At 38.3% G+C, this 25369-nt stretch overlaps 2 protein-coding genes across 2 annotated transcripts in view; one reads left to right on the plus strand and one right to left on the minus strand.

Annotated features, from left to right (window-relative positions):
- The window catches only part of ptpn13 (protein tyrosine phosphatase non-receptor type 13), a 127524-nt gene extending 107252 nt beyond the window's left edge, over positions 1 to 20272 (plus strand). Inside the window, exons 37-49 of the mRNA XM_042340179.1 lie at positions 919 to 980; positions 2205 to 2360; positions 5052 to 5223; positions 6009 to 6125; positions 9767 to 9897; positions 10599 to 10702; positions 11804 to 11907; positions 12420 to 12568; positions 13784 to 13874; positions 15365 to 15702; positions 16857 to 17072; positions 18370 to 18432; positions 19462 to 20272. Of these exons, the coding sequence (XP_042196113.1) occupies positions 919 to 980; positions 2205 to 2360; positions 5052 to 5223; positions 6009 to 6125; positions 9767 to 9897; positions 10599 to 10702; positions 11804 to 11907; positions 12420 to 12568; positions 13784 to 13874; positions 15365 to 15702; positions 16857 to 17072; positions 18370 to 18432; positions 19462 to 19548 (1790 nt within the window). The 3' untranslated portion in view covers positions 19549 to 20272. The remainder of the gene's footprint in view (positions 1 to 918; positions 981 to 2204; positions 2361 to 5051; positions 5224 to 6008; positions 6126 to 9766; positions 9898 to 10598; positions 10703 to 11803; positions 11908 to 12419; positions 12569 to 13783; positions 13875 to 15364; positions 15703 to 16856; positions 17073 to 18369; positions 18433 to 19461) is intronic.
- Positions 20273 to 24692: 4420 nt separating this feature from the next.
- The window catches only part of tmem144a (transmembrane protein 144a), a 30442-nt gene continuing 29765 nt past the window's right edge, over positions 24693 to 25369 (minus strand). The window contains exon 14 of the mRNA XM_042341210.1: positions 24693 to 24788. Coding sequence (XP_042197144.1) covers positions 24693 to 24788 — 96 coding nt within the window. The remainder of the gene's footprint in view (positions 24789 to 25369) is intronic.

The following is a 25369-nucleotide window of genomic DNA, read 5'->3' on the forward strand; positions in this document are numbered from 1 at the left end:
CCTCTTAAAAATTATATGAATTCTGCTTCAACCAATGTTTATCTGAGCCCTGAATTCTAATCATCCAGAGAGTGTGTGTTCACAGGACAGCCCAGCATTTCATGATTTGGCATAGTTCAAACCGTTGTTATAAAATGGTGTATCATAAAATGGTGTATTATACAGTACTACAAATGTTGCTCATGTTAGTTGGTTTCTCATGATACCATACTATAGTCTTTTTGGAGCAATTTTACCATTTGGAATTACATAACCAGTATTGAATGAGCCTTTGTCATCGGTTGGCAGAAAATACTGTTGATTCAACCTAAAATACCTCACATTCAGACTCTCTGAAGTTAGGTGTCACCTGGCTCAGTTTGTAGCACGTTTGCCTTAGAATCGGAAGGTCATTGGTTCAATGTCCACTTTAGTATTTAAAACTTATAATCAAGGCTGACAATCTAGTGCAGTGCTGGAAAGTGCCTTCATTTGGATGAGATGGTAAACCGATGTCCCATCCTGCCTATCCAGATGGAATTTAAAGCTCCCTTGGCACTATTCAAATTAAAAAGAGAAGGGAGTTTCTCCTGCTGTCCTGGCCAACAAATCCCCAGACAAAACAAATGTTCATTCACTTAGAACACAAAAGCATATATTGTGTTCTTATATGTTCATTCACTTGATGGGTGTTTGTGGAATGTTGCTCTGTGCAAATTGACTGCTGTGTTCACCTATAAATACATCCATCACTATGCTTTCTAGAAACATCTGTGAAACACTTTTTGTTTGTATGTGATAAGGTGCCATATCAAATGCATGGATTATTATTGTTCATAAAGCATAAATTTATCTGTGCTCATTGAATAAGATTTCCTTGTGGCTATGAATTCCTGAGTTCATTGCAGTTTAGGTTTTAAATGCTACTTCTTTTTGTAGGACATATCCACGGAGACTTGAGCTGTGACTCTAATCCAGTACCTGGTGTGTACATATCAGAGGTACAAATCTATATTTACCATTGTATAAATCAAAGAGAAAAACTGGAGGTTATAGTATCTGACAAATTATGAATATGTGGTCAAAATTACAGCTAACCTTTTTTGTCTCAATTTTCAAAAGCAAATTGTATTCTGCATTAACTAATCAAACAGATTCAATCCTGAAGGTCTCTTTGACTTTTTTTTGGCAGAACTCAATTTAGATATATTGCATTTGTGATTCTAAATGTTTGTGTGTTCTGGCTACCCTTTTATATCACAAAAGTTGTGAATCTCTTGTGTGGAAGAATACTCACAAGGCAAAGTAAAGGGAGAAGAAAGGAGTGTGATAATCATATGAAGATTTACCAAGGCTTGTTCATTGACTTGTTACTCAGTTCCCAAATAATATGAGGAAACAGTCAACAGAAGGCAGTATTCTTGAGCTTAGAAGGTATGCCAGCAACAACAATGTGTATTTGCAGCCTTTCATATAACAGACTATTTCAAAGCACTGAATAAATGTTGTGCAAGCTAAACTAAACAGGAAATGAGATTAAAGAATTTTGATCACCTTTAGCTCAAGCTGTACAGTGCTCTGATCAGGCTGGAGTGTACATTTCTCATGACTATGCAGTGGAGCCCAGTGAAAGACTCTCAAGGTTAGAGGAGTAAACTACACGGAACAACTGAATACAATCTGGTTTCTCGGCTTGGCAAAAAAGGCACATGAAATGCATAATAGGATAGAGCAAGTAACCCTGTATCAATACTTTCAAATATGTTAAAGTAGCAGAACAAGGGGTTGAGGTTCAGGGTGTGAAAGGAAATCTTAGGATACAAAGCAGGATCTCTTCACCCTGAGGGCAGGACATTGCATTTATTTTTAAAAGAAAGCTTAATGCTGTAATGGGAAAACAGTAGGATAGGTATTCTGAAAGGATGAGATCAAATTAATTGAAGATTTTTCTGCCTTCAAACCTGTGCTGTGATCTTCAAAAAAAAATGTGCTTTGCATGTTAGCAATACTTGTTACACAGATACTCATCATATTTTGAGGTTTAATTGTGGTCTGTTTGTGCATCTTTTCACAGTAGCTTTAGTCCTTGTTGTAAATAAATAGTAATAAAGCCTTCACACATGAGATTATTTGTTTTTGCAAATAAACGAGTTTTGTTTCCACAATATATATTGGGTTAGTATCAAAGTTCAGTGGAAATTTAATACCTTTGTTCTTCTTTGTAGAGTAATGTAACAGAAATTGATCTGCACAAACCTGCCTCAGGAGGACTAGGATTCTCCCTAGTAGGTGGTGAGAATGGTATTTATGTAAAGAGTGTACATCCGTCTGGGCCAGCTGCCGAGGATGGAAGGCTACAAGTTGGTGACAAATTGCTCCAGGTAACAATCAACATCTGCTTTTGATATCAGAAAATCAAATGGGCAAAATTCCAGTCGGCAATCTGCGTAATATCTGGCAATGTCAGACACTAAAGAGATTTTCCTGTTTTAATCGAGCATCGCCAACCCATACCTGCAGCCCATAAATAAGCTCACTTATAAAGGAATGGATGGTTTGGGAATGTGAAACAGCCAAACAAGTTTGTCCTGACAGTGTTAGACCACCCATAACTCTGAGGAGTTTTTTTTTATTCAGCAAAAAGCTGCAACAGCATTATCTGGTAGTCAAAAGCCACGATCTGAAGTGAACTCAGCTTCACAGATATTGACATTGAGAATGGTATCAGGTGGGGGGAGATCCACCTGAAATGCATTTGGGTAAACCATATTCAATACTTAGGAAATTTCTAACTTTAAATCATAAATGACACTCCGGTATTATTAAAAAGCCAATCATGCAATCCGTTGTTTAATAACATTAAAATCACTCTCTTCAGATCGAGCAGTTCAATAGAGCACTGAAGGAGGAGCCTATTGGAAGGGGTCTAGTGTGCCATATTATACTATGCAAATAGCACTGCTTCTTAAGGTACCACTGCCAAGTATTGTCAGGAGCGGGGCAGCTCATATATGTAATTCCAGTTTATACTGTACGTTTGGCAGGGAATCTCAACAATTATTCATCAAGCAGACAGTGTAAGTAAATGCAGCATTTGTGACTTGGTACCCAAACATTTCTTATTAACTGGAAGCTTTGTATTTGATATAGTGCCTATATGTTGAAACATTTCAAATTATTTTCCCCGGTTGTAAATGCAACCAAATTAGATGGTAAATTTGAAAGTATAACTGGGGTTGCCAGTTTTCATTTTTATTATTTTTAAATTTCAGCATATTTTATATTAATTTTTTTTTGGGGGGGGATTTTATCAATTTTTTTGTGTTCTTTGACTACAAAATGATCACCTTCTGGTTACTATGGTTGTACGGTTTGTAAGATTGCTATGGACAACACTTTGGTGCAATACAAAGCAGCGCTTCTAAAATCACATAGGTTTTTCAGTTTTTTCCAAATCAAGGAAAATAAGACAATTTTTATCTTTGAAACCAGTAACCGGCAAGTAGTTTTATAATGATTAAGCTTTAATACAAGCTATCACTGACCAGTTCAGGAAAACACCAACTGATAATGAATAAGACAAGATACATTTGCAGCTGACATCTGACAGATTACCAGGAACAGAGAACCACCCCTTAATAAGCCGAGCTGGTGATATGTCATTAGCAAAAACTTGTGCAACATCAGGAAGAAAAGCTTATAATGGATATGTGCTGTTCAAGATGGAATATATAGGAACTCTCTCATAAAATAATTGATTAAAAAAAAATTATTATTAAAAGATCATGCAATAACAGAAGAGTCCAGAAATTTAGAGGAAATATAAATATCATACTTAATTTATTTTAAAATATATTTTGTCTACCCTTTCCTCAGAGGATCAGCTTTAAGATTCTTGTTCTAAACTTCCAAATGCCGTCATGTCTTGCCCCCATCCTACTTCTGTGATATCTGTGGTCCTGCTCCTTCTACTCTGTTAACTTATCTCATGACTAGTGGGACAGTTTTCAGTCACTTTGCCCCTGCTCTCTGAAACTCACTCCACCTTAAATATCTCCACTGTGCACCCTCCCTCTCTGCTTTCAAAAGTCGTCTAAAAATCCACATTTTTGACTACCTCCTATTTCCCATTCTACTTGATCTCCCACTTCGTCACTGGGGAGCACTATGAGACTTTTCTATATGTAAGGCACATATATAATAATAATAATAATCCTTGCATTTGATATAGCACTTTTCACGTCGGGAGGACGTCCCAAAGCGCTTCACAGAACACACTGTAAAGTGAATTGACTGTATATTTGTGGGCGAATGCGGCAGCCAATTGCACACATCAATATCCCACAAACAGTCGTAAATTGAAAATGACCAATTTATTATTGTTTTTGGTTTGGGAGGGATTATTATTAGGCGTGTGGAGTAAGGAAACTTGCCCAAGGTTTCGCCCTGCCTGGAATTGAACTCAGGTCTCTCACTTGCAAAGCGAGTGCTCTAACCACTGAGCTACAGGACTCCACATCCTGTATATATATTTATTTATATTTATTTATAAATATTTATATATATATATAAATATATTTATAAATAAATGTATATATTTATATATTTATGAATATATAAAGCAAGTTGTTATTTTAAAAAAATCCACCAAACACAATATTTTTTAAAAAATCACAAAAAATGTGTTCCCTTTTCATGAAGGAGAAATCCTTCATTTAATGAAATACTGAGTTGCTAAATAACAAAGAAAAGGTACTTAACCCAAAGTTCTTGAGAATTCCAAACCACCATTCAATTTTGCCCCCAAATAAATATCGTTTCAAAAACAGAATCATGTCTCTTATTATAATTTCTTGAATCTTCTTTGTTTTCGAGTCTCGCCTACAAATAGTCACAAATGTACAGTAAATCCTGTGAAACATTTGTTGATGTGAAAAGATACTTTATCATATGCAAGGATTATTACTATTTCTCTTTCTAACCCTATATAAACCAGCAAGTGGGGGAGGGGGCACTAAAGATGTGGTGATAACTTGCCTACACCTTCCATTTTCTGTATTCTTTAACTACAGGTAAATGGAGAATCTATAGTTGGAGCTTCCCACACTAAAGCAGTGACAACAATCCGCAAAGCCAAGGGACTGGTCAACTTAGTTGTCTCCAGGACAAAGTCCCCAGACAAAGTGAGGCCTTTGATCAGAAATGTTGATACAATGTGTTCTTTCAACAACTCACAAAGTGGAGGTAAGAGTAAAACTCAAAACAATGTAATAATTTAATGCAATTTTATTTTAAAATTGAAAAAGGGGGAGTGAGTCATTGCCAGTTGCCACCCTTTACTTTCATCTCTGGGGCCTGAATGAAACTTGTTCCAGAATGATACAATTAAAGGTTCCTGGTGGGTAAGAAGCTGTCCATATTTCAAAATTATATATTTCAAAACATTGAATTTCCCTGGTACGTTTTAAAATGCAGAAATGAATTGGCCTGAATTTAGATAAAATAATAACTGGTGTAGATAATAATAATAATAATAATCCTTGCATTTGATATAGCGCTTTTCACGTCTTTTAGATGTCTCAAAGTGCTTCACAGAATATACTGTAAAGTGAATTGACTATATTTGTAGAAGTCAAACAGGGTGCGTTCCTCCGAGTAGAGAGTGCACATTCAGTTCCAGACTTAGGAAAATTTCCATGTGAAGGTGGCATGCATATGTGAAACTCTCAGACTGGTTTGGATACTCTTAAGCGTGGTGAAGACTTTCTGCATGGCATGTGTCGAACACCTGCTGATCATCGAAAATGGCGAAAATCAGTTTAGCTGTTGCAATTTTATTTTGAGGCACCAAATGAACTGAAAATAGTTTCTAGCAAACTGCCGTGACTAGAATGTGCAGGTTCTTATGATTGGATCTGCTTATAATCTATATCAATTTAACATGAAGACTTCTTATAGGACTACTGAAGTAATCCAACCGTATCTCTGCCAAACTTGAATGTATTTTTCCCCTGCCTTATTTGATTCAGACATCACTGCCAAAGAAGCTGAAGCTCTGCAGTCCTTGTTGGATGTTATTCATCAAGAAGCCAATAAACTTTCTTGTTTCAGCCCAATAAACTCTCCAACAAAAATTCCACAGCCAGGTAACCTCTTCTAAGGGTTCGGGGGAGGGGAAGGGAAATTTATTTGATGATCTTTCCACCGTCAGCCTGCTTTGCTTGAATGGAAACTGATGGTGAATTTTAGCTGCATGAAAACATTACTTTATTTTCTGTTACAAAACCAAACTGATACATCTATCTCCGATACTGCTTTTTGTAATTTGGAGCTCAAATAGAAACGGCTTTGCAAACTCCTGAGCTGTCAGTTGTTTGTATGCAGAATCCACAGCAGCCACACAGAAGCAACTATTTTACAGCAAACTCCTGTTAGAGCATCAAGCTGTTTCTTAAAAATGTCCAAGACTCTAGACTCAATCACTCTTCTTTGTGTCCCTTTGCAACTGCCTATTTGCCTCTGTATAAAGAAATACTTCCTGATGTCGCTGTAAACGTGACCTTCACAGCCATGATCCCTGAACCTTTGCCCTCTTGTCTTTTGGTCTTGGAATATCTGAAATTATTTTACTTATTCTAGCCTTAAATGTCTTGCATACCTTTACAAGACCTCTCTTTTTAAGACTGAAGAGCCCTATCTTATTGAATCATTCCTCACTGTTCATCTCTTTAACGATGGGGATCAATTTTGTTGCTTCCTCTTAAAAGCCTAGCTAGGTCTTTTCTATCATGGAAACTGGAACTATATACTCCAGGTGCAGCCTAACCAGAGTACTGTACAGCTTAAACATGAATTGCAGGGATTTGATTTGGCAGAGAAGATCAGCGTTATGTTTGCTTTTCATTGAAAATGGTGATCACAGAGTCGATGTATAATTCCTGGGTCTCTTTCAGGTTACCCCTAGAAAAAAATATCCATGAAATACACAAGTCTTCTATCTTTGCTTCTAATATACAGTACTTTGCTTTTGTCCATATTTAGCATCATCTGTGACATATCAGCTTAGCTTGATATGTCACAAATTACATATCTACCTCCCCTGAGTCTACAGTTTTCTAGCTTAGTTATCTGTGCATTTAACAACTTTGCACTGAATCTGCAAATTAAGTTCAATTATGTACATCAATAAGAAGTGTTCCAGCATGGTTCCCTAAGGCACTGCACTCAATAATTCTCCTCCTTTTAACCAAACTCTGTAATGATTACCCTCTGCTTCCTTCCCTTCAGCTAATTACTAATCTCCATGTCATTTCTTTGAAACACACAGATTTTAGTTAAAAGCATCTTTTGTGTGGTACATGTAAAAGCCTTTTGAACATTAGGCTGCACTACTTCATTATGACTTCTTACTATTCAATTTGAATGTCACCTCCTCAAAATTACCTAACGTTGGTTGATTAAGATCTACTCCTTCTGAAGCAGAGTTGGCTCTCATTTATTTGGCTATTTTCATACTGGTTCATTACAATTATTGAGGTCCCGTTATTGAAACAATTGTTCTTTCACCCTCATTGCATGAAGCAACACCATTTGTCCTTTTTCTATTTGATGAAAACTCCACATTGCTCTCTCAAAAAGGTGAGTAATATCTTGTCCATGTACCTCATAGCTTTCCAAATTAATACTGGCATCTATTATGCGCCACGTGTAAACCATGTGTGAACACATATATAGAATGGATCAAAAGTACACTTAAATTTGTAATTAACAACCAATGAAAGGGACTTGATTGTTAATGACAGAATAAATCCTTTCCTACAAATAGGACAAGATACTGCCCCCCACCCCTCCCACAGGCACTTTTCTGAACATATCTTCAAATTTTCATAGAGGAAAATCTTTGTATAAAACGACAGTCAACTTAATTTTATGGAAATTACCCATGAGATAAAATATGAAGAGAACATGGGAGGGTTGGTTATAGTAAATAAACAAAAAACAACTGTTGAAAATTACGCCCACCAGTTGTTTGATCTGGAATGGCATGGGGGGAAGATATGCATGGATATATATGGTCTAATAGAACTCATTTTTTTAAACAAAACAAAACTGCATACATCAGTCAGTCACACGTTGAGCTGAAATGTGCTTTGGGCAGTGGGGATCACCAGCCTGATCTTTGACATCCCACACAGATGGTCAGTTATGAAGCTGCCGTTGATAAAAACGGTTGTCTCTTAAACAAGTTCAAAGGTTGAAACATTGGCATTTCAAATTAATGCTCTAGGATCTGGGCAGAGGCAGTTTGAGCAGTTGAAGGGGTCCAGCTGCAAAAGGCAGAGTATAAGGCTGGAGGAAGCCCAAAAGATTGGGAAATATTTAGCGAGGAGAGGATAAGGAACAAACCCCTGAGAAGGAGAAGATTAAATAAAGCAGATGGTAAGAGTTGAGATATAGCTTTTTTTTCTCAAAAAACTGTCAAGCTGCCAAGATAGAAATATGACTACATTGAAAAGAAAACATAATTTAGAAAGAAAAAGGATAAAATAATACTGTAATAATAGTGCTTGCATTTCATGTAACGCCTTTCATGTCAGGCGGACGTCTCAAAATGCTTCCCAGAATTCACTGTAATGTGTAGTGACTCCGTATTTGTAGGTGTATGGATAAGATTAAGAGCATAGTTAAGAGTATGATTGAAATAAAAAACTTAATTGAATCAACCAAATGAGATACTGGCTGATACATATGCTGTACCAGGTGTGTAATTCATATCTCACACTATAATTGAATTTGGTTAATTTAGATATTAAGACCTTAATTAAGAAAAATATTAATTCAGTGGTAATCAATGAGTTCTTATGATGATTAAGGAAAGTGATGATTAATTTATTTTTATACAATTTGTATTAATTAGTGCATAGATTGGGTGATCAGAGATTTAATTGAATTTGTTGTTTTTACAACAAATTCAATTAAATATTTTCAAATAACTTGATATTAATGCACCTAATAAAATGTCATCAGAACATGGGTTAGTCACATTTCCACAAGTCTCAATTCACCATTATCTGTCAGTAGATGCCAGGTCATAGTTTTAACATTTGAGTTGATTGTGGATTATCGTGTCTGCAGTGACACATGGCACCTGCTTAATCTGTCACCCGCTATTGGATGATTGATAGTTGCTAGGTGCTTGTCAGGCCTCTCTGATGAACCTCATGAGCCATTTGCAATAGTTTTTTTTGTTTCATAGCAAGAAAGATTGCTTGTATAGCATTGAAAGAATGTTCATTTTTGGGGCGACATCTTCGAGAGAACCAGCCCTTTTGGATTCAATAACCTCCTTCAGACTGGTTCATTCACAGAGTGTGGGCCCCACAGTTAAGAAACAAGGTACCCTACTCAACCAAATTCCTAGGCTGCTCCTCTCAAGCTTTCCAACAACTATAGTAGCGAATTTCAACAGTGACCTTTAACTCCACCTCAGAATAGACTCCAATGTAAATGTTCCATTTTCCATACCAGACAATTTGTGCTGAACTCTCCATCTATTTGAAACTTGCCAGATTTATTTCACATAGGACTCCTATAAATAACAGATAAAGGAGGTTTTCATCCCATCAGTTTAGGGCTGTATTGAACTATGGTTGTAAAGGTGAAGGGGCTGTTTCGTTCAAATGTGTTCAGTAACAATGTTTAATAAATGTACATCCAAAAACTTATTATGCCAAACACTGATGTGTTCAACAAAAAGACTATCTGTATGGTTTTATTTTTTGGACAGAGAACGATGCATATGATATGGTGGGATCTGATGCTCTTAAGTGGATAGGTGGACAGAAGGACCAGGAAAAGTCTGTTAAATCTGAAGATACAGACTGTGAAGGTTCCTCATTGCCTGAAGACTCTCCTGAGGTAATCTTATTTTTACAACCGACGCTGAAGACCGTTTGTAACCGGATATGCAGAAAGCACTGAACCGTTTCAGAGACAGAATGGGGACAGAAGGACTGAAAGATTGCAGAGGGAGTTCCTCCTATTTGCCCCTTCCCTCTCTATCTTCAAAACCCACCTTAAACCTCAGTGACAGTGCTTTTGGCAACCTTTCCCCTTGTCTCTTCAGGTAATTGTTCAGGCCACCTATCAAGTGTGTGAAGCGCTTTGAGATATCCTCACAACATGAAAGGCTCTATATACAGATAAATCGTCTTTCAAATGGGATCTGGAATAATCTGATGAGTATACACCCAATACTCTGGATTAGATTATCCTGACTGCAAACCTGAATTGTTTAGTTGGATAAACAGTCCAGTTTAAGCCATCAATACTGTCCATGATGATGCCAGAATATTTCTGCGCAACCCTAGACTTCTATTAGGTCTACACTATGATCTTGTGCAGTGTTAATCTCCAAATAGCTGTATACAGCCAAATATAATTGGATGTATATTATGATTTTACTTTACTTTTGCTGGATAAACAAGATCACGATATGAAATGTCTAATTTTTAATAGTTAAGTTTTGTATAAATTTGTATGGTTCTATTGAGTTTTATTCTTATCACAATAATCTGCACAAAATCTGTGTAAAAGCTGATGTTTGTTCTTTTTATAAGCAGCCAAGAAGAAAAAATGGGTTTCATTCCTCAATGTCCCCTCCTCTAACAGAAATTGAGAAAGCAATTCAAGAGTGTTCCGTTGAAGATGTGATATCAAAAAGGTAATACACTAAAAGCATGGAAATGTGAAGAGCTAAGCTCGTACTTGACTGTCATCCTTTACATTTATCTATACATTAGCTTCACATTTACATGGCCAACTTAGTCACCGCGTAATTCACCAGTCGTAACGTGGAAGACGATTATTTTTAAGAAATGGGGAAACCCGGCTTCCAAATTAATACCGAATTTAAAAATTTTGCATAAATGTTAATTAAAATGGTCTTACAGGCTGAGGTTTGGAAATCAGGACTGTAATAAATGCATTTCCAAGTAGCGGCTCATGTTCACGTTACAAATTCACTGCATAATGCAACCTTAATGAATGCACATTGACTCACAATGTCACAATGCTATGTCACAATGATATATTGAGAGTGTTTTACACAAGCTCAATGTTCCAAGATTAAATAATTGTAATGAATAACAATGTAATTATGTTGCATCAAATATTAACTGCAGTAAGCAACGTACCCAGAATCAAGTTGCGGTAAATGTTGGAAGGAATTTATCAACACTTGCAGAAGCTCCAGATTGGTTCTGACACAGATTTGTGAAGGGCAGGTCAAGCTTGACTTTGAGTGCAGCTGCAATTTGTTATTTTTAGTATTGCAGTATCGAAGTACGCTGGCCTTGCAGCATCTTAATTCCCTTCTTTGTTTTCATCATAAGGTAACTCTAGGTAAGATCCTTGCCTTGGAGGAAGGCAAAGATCTTTTTCGACCTTTATGTGTAATTTTGATCCATAAAAATGTTTGGAGTTTGTGTTGTACCTTGGCTAAATTTTCAGTGAGTTTTCTACTCCCAAATTCCCCAGCCAGGAATCATAAAGTCTACTCCAAAATGAAGCAACAATTCAGATTGACGTTTAAAGGTTCCCTGCAACTCATTCTATCATAAAACAGAAGTGTGATTTGAAAGAATAATTGCAGATGTAGCTCTAGCACTTGTTCTGAAGCATGAAATCATAGACTGAAATCAGCAATTTTATCTTGGTCACTTTAACCACCTTGTGATACACTCATTACTTGATCATGTGGTATGTGCTGATCTATATTCACAATGCTGTGCTAACTGAGTGAACCTTTGTTAATTTCTGACAGGGTGCCCAGTATGTCGCAAATGGAAAATATAGAGGAAGATGAGATTACCTGGGGGAGTGATGAACTACCAATTAATTCGGTTAAGCAAGATCCTTTACCCTTAGGTAAAAAAAAATACATTTTTTCTTTGTTAACTGTACTGCATCAACCTTGAACTACAACAACCTTGAGCTGTTTCAGTACATCAACAAATTGCACTGACTTAGTGCCTTTCACATAAAGTGAATGCTCAAAGTGCTTCACGAATACTGAGTGGGAATCTGAGCTGGGTGGGAAAGAAGACCAGTAGGGGGTAGATGCCCAAAGGCACGTTCAAAGGTAGTTCTTTAAACTTCTTTTGAAACCAAAGAAGTAAGGGGTGAAGTGAAGAGATTAAAAGTAGTATTGTTTTATGTGTGAGAAGCTGAGCAAGAAATTGCATTTTATTGAGTACATAAAAATCAATTCTTTAGCAAGCATTTCAGAATCAGATTGACGTAGTGTAGGATTGGGTTTAAAAACATCAATCCATTTTAATCATTATCATTGTGCATCTCTGCAGTTTGATAATGTATTTTGTCAGTTTTGCTGTGGTATAAAGATTCAATTATATTGAACTGTTTTCTTGGTATTTCAGATCAACAAAACATAACTAAAGATGAACTAAACCAGCTTTCTGTGGTAGATACTCCTCCAGGTGGCCAGTACACTGGTTCCAAACTGGAGGCCGTCATTAAAACCCTGCAAGGGCTATTGGAACAACACATTCCATTGCAGGAGTTTGAGGTAGGTGTGAAACTAATTTGCAAGTGGTAATTCAGTTATTTGTAAATTCAGAATACTGTTGCACCATGTACTTGTCCAATATCCAAGTGGGTAAAGACAAGACAATTGAAAATGCAAACAGGATGAGAAGCTATCACCCGGCTCCGCCACTATCTCACACCGCAGGCCGCAGAAACCCTCATACCTTATTCATAACATCCAGGCTTGACTATGCAAACTCCCTACTTGTCGGCCTTCCCCAACTCTTCTCTAACTCCTCCCTCCATAGGCTGCAGATTATCCAGAACTCTGCATCTTATGTCCTCTCCCACACCAGGCTCCGTGACCTATCACCGCCATCCTTGCCCGACTCCACTGGCTTCCCATCACACAGAGGATACAGTTCAGGATCCTGGTCCTCACCTTCAAAGCACTCCATGGTCTTGCTCCCCCCTATCTCTGCGACCTCCTAACCCCCAACCAACCTGCTCGCTCCTTCTGCTCAGCAGGCTCCAGCCTGCTTCACATGCCTCGCCCACTGCACCATTGGCGGATGGGCCTTCAGCTATTTTGCCCCCACTCTCTGGAACACCAGCACGCAGTACCTCTGCCTCGACCCCTCTCTTGCCTCCTTCAAGGCCCTACTCAAGACTCACCTTTTCAACCGTGTCTTCGGTCACCCTCCTTCCCCCCGACTGCCTTCCACCCTCCCTAATCCCGCCGCTCAGCTCAGGTCCAAAACACTGATTATCCAGCGTCTTGGGACGTCCTCCCGACGTGAAAAGCGCCATACAAATGTAATTTTGTTGTTGTTGTTGCAGATTCAAGTTAATTATCTGATCTCAGTTAGTAGAGCATTTGAGGCACCATGTTTGGCTTCAGAATTCCTAAATCAGGGTTTCAAAAATTAGCCACAATTCCTGATCATTATTCAGAGGAATCTGCTGGAACGTTTATGGATATTGAGTGAGGATAGGATGGGGTTTGACTGTAAACAACCCTTGTGGTTGAATTGCGTATCAAAGATCATGTGAATAATAACCATTAGGGTGAGGAACTGGTGGGTGTCATACACCCATAAACCATCCCAGTATAGAAAGTCAGATGCCATCGCCATAGGTGAAGCAAAGGGTGAAAATTTGATTGAAAAGAACATCAACAATATCTAATTGTTTGTAAATTTAAAAAATTACAAGAGATAGAGTTATGTCATGTTGAAATACGCTTGTATTTTAGGATCTGCAAAACCTGAAGCCTTTGGATGAATGTTTAATTGGGCAATCAAAGGAAAACAGGAAAAAGAACCGATATAAAAACATACTTCCATGTGAGTATTAACAAGAAGGTTATAATACTGGAGATAATTCATTTTAATTCAGAATTCATTTTAATATATAATTGTGAGAATTATATATTTCGCTGGCTGATGACTGACAACCTTTTTAGATTAACATAAAAAATCAGTGCAGTCAATGCACTTTACAGTGCATCCTGTCTCGATGGCATGAGAAGCCACTCTATAAATAATAATAATAATAATCCTTGTATTTGATATAGCGTCTTATCGTGTCGTTCAGGAGTCTCAAAGAATGCAAGGATTATTATTATCTTAATTCAGTGAAGTAAGATGGCAGATACACTTTGGCGGCCAGGATCAGCCTTATGTATGAGGCACACCACAGTTAACTAAAGTGCTGATACTCACTGGGTTTGCCATAGTGAGAGAAACTAAGGATAGCCGGCACTAATGCAATAGTACTTCAACATAGAATATTACAACGCAGAAGAAGGCCATTCGGCCCATCGTGCCTGTGCCAGCTCTTTTGAAGAGTTACCCAATCAGTCCCACTCCCCCGCTCTTTCCTCATGTCCTTGAAAATTTTTCCTCTCCCCAGTACCTATCCAATTCCCTTTTGAAAGTTATTATTGAATCTGCTTCCACCACCCTTTCAGGTAGTGCATTCCATAACAACTCAGAATCTCTAAATCAGGGTTTCAAAAATTAGCCATGGTTCCTTATCATTATTCAGAGGAACCTGCTGGAACGTGTATGTTTATGGATATTGAGTGAGGATAGGATGGGGTTTGACTGTAAATACGCCTTGTGGTTGAATAGCCTGTCAAAGCTCATGTGAATAATGACAATTAGGGTGAGGAACACCCATAAACCATCCCAGTACAGAAAGTCAGATGCCATCGCTATAGGTGAAGCAAAGGGTGAAAATTTGATTGAAGAGAAGAACCATAACAACTCTCTGTGAAATATATCTTTTCCTCTTCTCCCATCTGTTTCATCTGCTAATTATCTTGAATCTATGTCCCATGGTTACCAACCCACATGTCGCTGGAACAGTTGCTCCCTATCTACTCTATCAAATCCTTCATCATTTGGAACACCTCTATTAAATCTCCCCTTAAACTTCTCTGGTCTAAGGAGAAGAATCCCAGCTTTAGTCTTTCCACATAACTAAAGTCCCTCATCCCTGGTACCATTCTGGAAAATCTCATATGCAACCTCTCCAAGGCCTTGATTCGCTTCCTAAAGTGTGGTGCTTAAAAATCAATTAAATTTTTAAAAAATTGCTAAAAAGATTCAGTTGCTTCAAAGTGAGTCAGAATCTGCAGGAAAATCCTGGAAAGAAAATAATTCCAAACGGGGAAATATTTTTATTCAGCTCATTCAGTCTGTTGATCTATCTGTTGTTTGGTACTTTTTTCAAATAATCTGTTTGCATGTTCACTTTGGAATGTTCCTTGGCTTCTAGCTGTAAAGCTGATATTCCTACAATTGTTAATAATTGTATTTGTTAATGACAGATGATGGCACAAGAGTTCTTCTGGGAGAAGAGCATGGATACGTTAATGCCAGCTTCATAAAAATTCCAGTGGGTGGAACAAACCATGTATACATTGCATCTCAAGGACCATTGCCTCAAACACTGGCAGACTTTTGGCAGATGGTTTGGGAACAAAAGTCCAATATCATTGCTATGATGACCCAGGAGGTGGAAGGAGGGAAGATCAAATGTCAAAGATACTGGCCAGAACCTATGGGGAAATCAATAGTATTAGATGAAAGGATTCAGATAACCCTTGAGAATTATCAAGCGCAGGAAAACTTTATTATTCGTCATATCAAGATGGATGATTTGGAGGTATGTACATACGATATGAGCTAAATTTAGTTCTACTCTTGGTCTCCTAGTAATTTTCTACAACCTTGACTATCCTCCTTTGTGGGAGGGGCGGTGGTGGTAAACTGGGTTTCTTTGGAACTCAGATGCTTCCAAGCTGATTTATTTGGCAACAAATTGTCAAAGTCCTGCCAGTCAATCTTGGGTCCAGTTCCTGAGCCAGAGTAGTCCCCATTATTCAAAGGCACTGCTGATGAAAGACCAGCCAACCTGGCTCATCAGCAGGACTTAAAGTGCTATCACTGGGGGCAAGGATTGTTCCCACTGCACTTCGCTCCTATTAACCCTGCAAGCCAAAACTCTAATGGATAGAGTAATCCTAGGCGAACAAGCAACAGGAAGGACAGTGCCGGCAATGTTAAGCTATGCAGTTTAACTGGTTAAACTCCATCAGCACCCTAACTTATATTTTAGATTCCCCAAACCTTAGCTTTTATCAACCAGCACCTAATATTCCAGAATTAGACAAGCAGGCTATATCTCCCACCCTCACAGGGAAATTTCCATACGTAGGTGGGTGGCATATGTGTATAGAATTCTGTCTGTTTTGGAAATTTTTAAGCATGTGTCAGACACACTGGCTAACCACAAAAATCTACAGCAACTTCTACTGTAACGTGCATGTGTTACAGACTAGTGAGAAGAGGTCAAAAGTGTGAAATGCTTACAGTTGAGTGGCCTGCCAACACTGACTGCTAAGGCTCACACTTCAGCAATGGCCTGGGAGCCAACCAGTGACCATGGAAGCAAACCGTAACTTGAGAGGCTAAGGGCAGGAGCAGAGGCATATATGCCTGTGGGCAGAAAAATGGGTTGGACACATTAAATGAAAAGAAAAAGAAAGGCACTGTACATTATTCATTAGAACCTCCTGTAACTACAGTGAAAGCAAAGTATAAAACTATTCCTGTGCCAAATCAGGCCATGGTGATTGGGGAGGGAGGAGTATTTTTCACCATTTCTAGCTCCACAGCTATGAGGTCTGAAATCTAATTGCAAACAAAACTCACTATATCTCACGCTAATTTTAAGGTAGTGGTTACTTATGTTTAACATTTCTGTGGTTTGCTATCAGCTACTTGTGCATTTGCAATACTGTTTCTTTCTTGATACAGAGCAGAGAATCACGGCACATAACTCACCTGAACTTTACTGCCTGGCCAGACCATGGGACTCCTGATGGACCAGAGCAGTTAGTCACCTTGCTGGCGTACATGAGGCACATCCACAGTGCTGGCCCCATCATCACCCATTGCAGTGCAGGCATTGGACGTTCTGGGACTCTCATTTGTCTGGATGCAGTGTTAGAGTTTATCAGCAGAAATCTAGATGTAAGTGTTCATTCAGAATAGAGAATATTTAAGCAATTCTGAACACTCAATAATCAGCCTTTGTTAACAAGACAAGGTGGCATCCACTACAGTTAACTGTTACCAGCCAAATGTACAGAAATCTGTAAGATCTTCATGTTCATAAATAATTTTGTAACCTCAGTTGTATCATTTAACTTGTATTATTCCTCAGCTCAAGAAAGCACTTGATTCTTCTACATAAGGGCGCTTAGCTTACAAAACTATTGTCCTGCCTTTGCCCCTGATCTTTGAAACTCCATTCCAAAGTCCCTCTGATTTACTCCCATCCTTACCTCGTTCAAGGTCCATCTGAATTGTGCTATCAGTTATCTTTCCCACCATCCCCACCAGTGCTCTCAACTTGTAATTTTAAGCACCTTGGGATGTCCTCCCAACATGAAAGGAGCTATATAAATGTAAATTTGTATTCTATAAACTAGAATTGCAGAATAGATTTGCAAAGCAGAGATAATGCTGAAACACGGCAACCAACTCCATTATATCAGAGTGAATCCAATATTTCACAGGAAAAAGAAGTGTGAAAAATTGCCTGATTTCTGGGTCATCAGGTTGCTGCCACGCAATGCGCGATCGATCCACAGGAATTGTCACTGGGGTCACTTCCCTTGCAGAGTAATTTCTTGCACAGAGAAGCATGTACAACCCACAGGAATTGACATCAGAAGTGACCTGACAACAACCCAAGAGTCAGCCTTTTAATAGCACATGAAGCTCGAAGTGTATCACACTCCAGTAGCCATGAGTCTACCGAACACTCATATTAGAGGCCAGTCCATGCTCCAGGGAGGCACTTAATAATACGATTGTCTTGTACAGATAAAGATAAAATTGAGTTTTAACAGTTGATGAAGGGCAGAGACATGAATGAAACTGCTCCATCTTGTTGGTTGGACAAATTATCAAATACTGCTAATTTCCAATGTTGGATATCTTCATGCTGCTCTTCTTTCCTCCTTGCCTCCGCCTCCCCACGCCCAAATTTACCTTCTCATAGATCCTCTTTCTTTTTTCCGCCATCTTTTGAATTTCAGGAATTTATCTCGGGAAATGCCCATGTTTGCACTGGGGCAACATTTCCATGCAGGGTTCCCTCAAACTGCACTATTATACTGTGGCCACAGGGAGGGCTGGTATCATCCAAGCTGTGAACGTATCTTTCCACAGCTGTTGTTTCAAACTTTAATTAATTTATGAAACAAATCTTTTGATTGACACACTCAGTATTTCCTGACTTTTTATTTCTATTCTACAACAGTTTGACATTTCTTGGATTGTCCAGACTATGAGAAGCCAGAGGAATGGGATGATCCAGACTGAGGTAAGTTTTCTCTGCGTTTCTTCTCTTTTCAAGAACATAACCCCTTCCATGCAGGGCTGAAACAGCAATTTGCAGTTCAGAGTAATAATAATAATAATGCAGCTCAAGCTCTTACAAGTGGAATATATCAAATGTTTTTGCAAACAGTTGTGTGCAGCATTATTATATAGATCAGTTTACAGGAGACTGCACTTGGGTAAAATATTCTCCATAGTTGTTGTGAAAAGATAACAATGATGACCTCATTGATAATAAATATATACGGACAGAAGTTGCAAAAGCTACAAGTGTTCTAATGTTTCAAAGATATTTTTTAAAAAAACTATAGAGATGACCGAGTGTTATGTGCTGCAGTTTTATTTTGGTCCTCCAACAAAAGAAAAATTGGAAATAGGCTGCGTATTTTCCTTGTTGAAATTTATTTTGGACAAATCCTGGTCACCAGTTTAAAAATATCTAATCCTGGTATTCGATATAGCTCCTTTCACGTTTGGAGGATATCTCAAAAGTTATTCACAGGATTTACTGAGTATTCTGGGGACCAATGCAGTAGCTAATTTGTACTCAGCAAAGTTCCATAAAGAGCAATGAAATGAAGGACCGATTTGATTTTGGGGGGATTGTTGGCTGGACATCGGGAGAAACATCCTTCTCTTTTTTAATAATACCATTGGATATTTAATGTCCACAAGAACAGAAAGTTGTGGATTCAAGCCCTACATTGTGACTTTGTACTCACAGTCCAATCTGACACTCCAATATAGTGCTGGGGATGCACTGCATTACTGGAGGTGGCACCTTTCGGATGAGACTTTAAATCGAGGTCCCGTCTTCCTATTCAATCACTTGCAGTTACATAATATCCTTCATGTAGGATAACCCCTCCAAGCGTTTTACAAAGACAGGATTGGACACCAGGGAACACAGGGGAACCATTGGCTTCTATTAGAGGTTTCACTATAAGTAGCTCTACATTTTGTGCAATAATTATAATCTCTAAGATTTTGTGTTGTATTGTGTTATGTGCAGGCTCAGTATGTGTACTGCTATCAAGTTGTCCTATATATTCTCAAGCAACTTCAACTGAATGAGAAGAAAAAGGCAAAGGCACCATAAATGTTTCTGTGGTACTACATAGAACGTTAGCTCCTTTTTGTAGGAGTATGGACTGTTACATTTCAATACTTATTCTAGTCTCTTCTCACTAACGTATCTGCTTACTTAAAAATGGGCAAATATTTTGTATTCATTTTGACCACAAAGACAACATGAATGTGTCTATAGAAAGAACACCTTCTGGAGAGGAAAAAATAAATGTAAGAATTGATCAAGGCATTCTAAAGGAATTGTCAAAGCTGATTTTTTTTGTAGTTGCTCTGATCCACTAAGAGTTTTAAATGTAAAATAACTGAATCAGTATGCCTTATGCAATTATTGAACTGTGGTAATATTTTAGAATTCATGACACTTTAGCTGTACCTGAAACAACTATTTTGGTAATGTTGACCTGTTATAAGTGTATTCAAGGCTGGATACTCCTTGTCAGAACTGTTGAATGCATTTTCCTTTATGATTATATGACTATCACTGTATATATGGTAAAAAACAGTATTGATTTTATGTCTTTCATATTTGGCAATGACCTGTGAGAGATTTTCTGTACAATATACAATTTTTAAAAGTCATTTTCATTTATAATATTTCTTGTACATATCTACATTTTAACAAATTTATCTGGATATATCTAAACATTATTTACTAAATATCCAAACAATGTAAATAAAAAGCGGAGATACCTGGGTACAACACTTTGTGGAAAATAAAATCTGTCATAGGCTTAGATGTGATGGAATTGTATTTACAAAAACAAATTGTTGTAGATCTGCTTTGCCTTTTCTGGCTATCTTAATGTGTCTAACATGTTTGTGGTCGATATAAACATACTTATAGGGAGCACAATTTTCAAAGGGTAATTTCTAGCCACACCAAGAAGTATTTAATTACTCAGATGTTAATCTGTTCCAGTCATTAATTATCAGGAGGGGTGATGGTTGAGGCCAGGAATCTGGACTCATTACAAAAAAAAAAGTTTGAAGCTGTAAGGGGGGATAGTAGCATAAATATTCTGGAAACATCAGATCAAATGAACCAAGGCCCTTCTTCATCCAAACCTCTCTTGTTTGATCTCCTGTGTGATCAGTTTGGAAATGTAGCCATTGGCTGGGGGTATTGAGGCCTCAAGCAGACTATATACATGTTTGTCTTTGAAATGAAGGAAACAACAACAACTTACATTTGTATAGTGCCTTTCATGTTGGGAGGATGTCCTAAGGCGCAGGACAATCAGGGATTTGGACCCAAGCAAGGGGTTGAATCGGGAAGGAGGAAGGTCAGGTGTAAGAGAATGACCAAAGTCACGGTCGAAAATGAAGATATTGAAGCATGCCTTGAAGGAAGCAAGGAAGGGAGCGGGGCAAAGGGCCTGTGGGATGGGATTCCAAGGGGTGGGGGCAGAGAGGTGGAAAGCCCAACCGCCAATGATGGGGTGAGGCGGGCGGGGAAGTGTAGCAGGCCAGAACCTGCTGAGTGATGAGAACGGACAGTTCGATGTGGAGTTAGCAGGTCACAGCGGTAAGGCCGTTGAGGGATTTGAAGTCAAGGACAAGATTTTGAACTCTATCCTCTGGGGGATGTGTAGCCGGGCGAGGGTGGGGGTAATAGGATCACAGAGTTTGGTGCGGGAGAGGACATGAGCTGCAGAGATCTGGATGATCTGCAGTTTGTGGAGGGAAGAGTTGAGATGACCAGCAGGTAGTCGAGCAAAGATGTATTGAATGCTTGGATGCAAGTTTTGGCGGCCCGAGGGGAGAGTCTGTAGCGGAGTTGGGAAATGTTGCAGAGGTGGGGGAAGGCACAGCGGGTCATAATAATAATAATAATCCTTGCATTTGATATAGCGCTTTTCACGTCTTCTTGACGTCTCAAAGCGTTTCACAGAATATGCTGTAAAGTGAATTGACCGTATATTTGTGGGTGAAACGTGGCAGCCAATTGCACACAGCAGTGTTCCACAAACAGTGGTGGATTGAAAATGACCAATTTATTATTGTTTTGGAGAGATTATTATTAGGCGTGTAGAGTAAGGAAACATCCCCAAGGTTTCATCCTGCCTGGAATTGAACCCATAGCATGGATGTGGGGGAAAAAGGACAATTGAGGGTTGAACAAGGCACCCAGGTTCCTGACTGGCTTGGTGAGGTGGATTGTGCATCCGTAGATGCTGATGCTGCCAGTGCCTGAGGTGCAGAGGCACTGGCGGGAGGCAACCAGGAGAGCCTCGGTCTTGCCGACATTCAGCTGTAGATAGTTGGCTCTCATCCAGGACTTGAAGTCAGACAGACAAGTCAGGATGTCAGTTGTCGTGGAACGGAGGGTGGAGGTAGAGAGGTTCCAGATTGGCTCAATGAACGAGAGCCTCAGTCTTATTGACATTCAGCTGAAGAAAATTAGCTCTCATCCAAGACTTGATGTCTGACAGACATTCCCTGGTCTTGGAGTCGAGGGTGGAGACAGAGAGATAGAGTTGGGTGTCATCGCATAGATGTCTGCAGATGATGTCACCAAGAGGGAGCATGTAGATGTTGAAGAGGAGACCCAAGGACAGAGCCCTAAGGTGCGGGGCTGGAGGAGAAGCCATTCATGGCAACAAAGTGGAGTCGGTGCAAAAGGTAAGATTTGAACCAGTTAAAGTCAAGATCGTGAAGGCTGAGATGGCGGAAAAGGATAAAATGATAGAAAAACAATGGTTTTGCAGATGAGAAAGCTTGTTGACCTGCAAATACCCAATGAGTGAGGTAAGGAGTTCCTGGTGGTGATTTTTTTTGACCCATTATGCTCAAGGTGAAGTATATTAAAATAGTACTTCTGGGTGATTTCATTATTCGCTTTAAATTAGGACAGTTTCATTTTACGTGAACCCCAAATAAAATATATTTTTTGAATAGGAATAAAGTAAATTTACTTCAGTAAAAATCTGACAAGGAAACAAATATTCAAAAATATGTTTATGTATTACATTGGTACAATGTCATATTTACACAGCAGCTGATCTTGCAACAATAATTCCCTGGTTATTCACCTCACAATCTAGATCTACTAATGTTCAGTAAAAACAGCTACTATGTAGAATCCCTTCTGACCATCAACAACTTTGAATTTCATAATACAAAATATTCTTTCACTTTCATGTACATAATAAAGGTAGACTTTCACACTTAAAAAGCAATTAAATACTATTCACTCTTTCATGTTGACATTATTGGCATGCCCTATCCTGTTGTTATTTTTTTATATATATATATATATATATATATATATAGATTGTGTTGCCCCCAAGCTGACTTGCTGAACTGAATTGGTGGTCCTCCTTTGCTGGGAGGAGAGAGATGGAGCTCTTAAAATGTTGGTATTGATATCAAATCAAAGTCAACACTGCACTATCACAGACAAAGAAAAACAAAATAGATGCTGGAAATTTGAAATAAAAACCATTTGTTCCAAATATAGAGGAAGTTGATTAGCACTTGAAAGGAGAAAGAAAAGTTAGCGTCTTGGGTATGACCCTTGAGGCCTCTGACATTAACCTAGCTTTCTCTCCCAGTACAGGAGGGTGTCAGCTCCATGATACACTCTTGGTCCTCACAATTTACTCTCAGGCCAATTTGAACATTTGCTGCTACCTGAGATTCCTGATTGGTTATTTGCTCAGCGTCCATCTCACTCAGAGTGGAAACCAAACAAGTAATATTTTTTATATGTAACAATTCAACAACCATTATTAACCCATTTATTTTATTCTCTTGTTTTTCAAGTAACATTTCTAATTTGATTTCTAATTTATGATTTAACTTTCAATCTAAAATGACTCGGACTTCTGAGCACAGTGTCTCTTATCCTTCCTCTTCTCTATATCTGTCTTTTTCTTTCTGGTTTAATTTTTCTGCTGATCGTGTTTGCCCTCTTGGCTATTCTCTCTTTCCTTCACCTTGGAAAGCTTACAGTCCCTATAGCATCAGAAACTGTCAGCTGTACCAAAGGTTTAACCTTGTATTAATACGGCAGGTACAATTTTCCTTTCTGTAACACTGTTTGCCAGCAGGCTATGAACATGACCACTCTAATGGTTTCCCAAATTACACTCAAGAGGAAAAACTCTTCCCCAACAATTACATGGATCAGAATTTCCTCTCTCTGGCAAAAAAACGTGAGGGCTTTGCAGGAGAAAGGAGGTGCTTCACTGTTGTGTAATTGAGAAAGGAGAGTACCCTGAGATATCCTCAAAGGGGAGAGCATGCATAAATCAACCAGAAGTTCCATGAGGGGTTACAGGTAAAATTAAATAGGCTTGTTTAAATTCAGAGCCATTTTAAAAACACAGGGTACGTTTTCACTAAGGAGTGGTTCAGACTTGCAATACCAAGACTCAATTAACTGACTAAAGCTTTGCCCTCCTCAGCCAATATGCACAACAATCTTTTGTTTGTCTTTATCCACTTCCTGCCTTCAAGACAGTGATTCACATTAGGGTGCAGTTCACAGTTGCTGGCAACCCTCCAATACCACATTTAAGTCATCATTCTTCATGGGTGAGCCCAGACACTGATAATTATCTGGCTATATTATCCCATAAGCCATCATAGTTTCATGGTTCTTATTTGAGATGCGCACACATGCACTTTCCAGCGCTGGTTATTGTACAACACCTGGGATCAAACCTGGGCATTTTCTTCACATTGTGTAGTTAAATATTTTTTTCAAACTGGGGAAGAATTGCAAAATTATTGTAGTAATAATTTGAAATACTCCAGTTGTTGCAATCTTAGTATATTGATGTTTTCTAAACAATCTATTGGCACACACCTAAAACTGATACCTTAGAACTAAGGAGGGCTTCATTTATTTTTTAAACAAAAATGCTGGATGGGCAGCAGATCTCTATGATCAAATGGCTACAAAAATGGAATTTTACTTTCAAGGTTTAGAGCATTGAAACCTCGCAGATCAATCTTGCAATTGACTCCTGCACAGCTAGTATAGTGCAGATCAATTATACATGTAACTTTATGCATTTTATCATGTCATACTATTTGCAAACATGACGAATACAGCCAAAGGTTTAGTCTAATAATTTTATCATGCACTGTACAGTATAGTTTTATAGTTACAGAAAAGGTATCTATTAAGTCTCTGTTGTCCAAATATCAGGCGATTCCCTTTATTTTAGATAAGCCTATGAGAATTGTTCCAGTAATAGCAACCAAAAGCACAACAGCCAGTATTATGAAATTCCGTGCACCCTGTAGGCAAAATAGGTAGATTTTAAAGGTCAATGACAATCGGGTGTTTACTGTAGATCAGCAAATTTGTTACATTTAAAATTGTTAAAATATTATTAATTTTAATGGGCAAATGACTGGCAAATGACTGTATGAATTGTAAAATGAATTCTCTAAATTTCTTTTTTTTTTAAATACATCTGTCAAAATTTTCCCACTTTCTATTTTGTAGCTGAGGAAGAGGAGTTAGTCTTAATGTGTATTATTCTATCACTTTTACTGCATTTCCTCCCAACCCTATTCACATCTTTCCCCCTTTCTCAAACCAGAAATGTTTCCCCTTCGAGTCATGGTAGATAGACAGGTGAAGCTTCATTTAAACTTAAAAAAAGGATTATTCAAACCACTGCATTGAGTAGAAATAAGCCATAATGCCCTACATTTGATCTGTGGTATGTGCTAAGTTTATGATCTCAGGTGGGTAGTATGTGCTGTAATTCAATTTGTGTGATGTCAAGGGAATCTGCTTTGCAATTCTGATCGCTATCTAGTAGCCCTCATTCTGCATGTGTGTGTGTGTATGAGGAGATATAAGATGAGGA

The sequence above is a fragment of the Callorhinchus milii genome, unplaced genomic scaffold (assembly GCF_018977255.1).
Source record: "Callorhinchus milii isolate IMCB2004 unplaced genomic scaffold, IMCB_Cmil_1.0 Scaffold1, whole genome shotgun sequence".
NCBI classification, from domain to species: Eukaryota; Metazoa; Chordata; class Chondrichthyes; order Chimaeriformes; family Callorhinchidae; genus Callorhinchus; species Callorhinchus milii.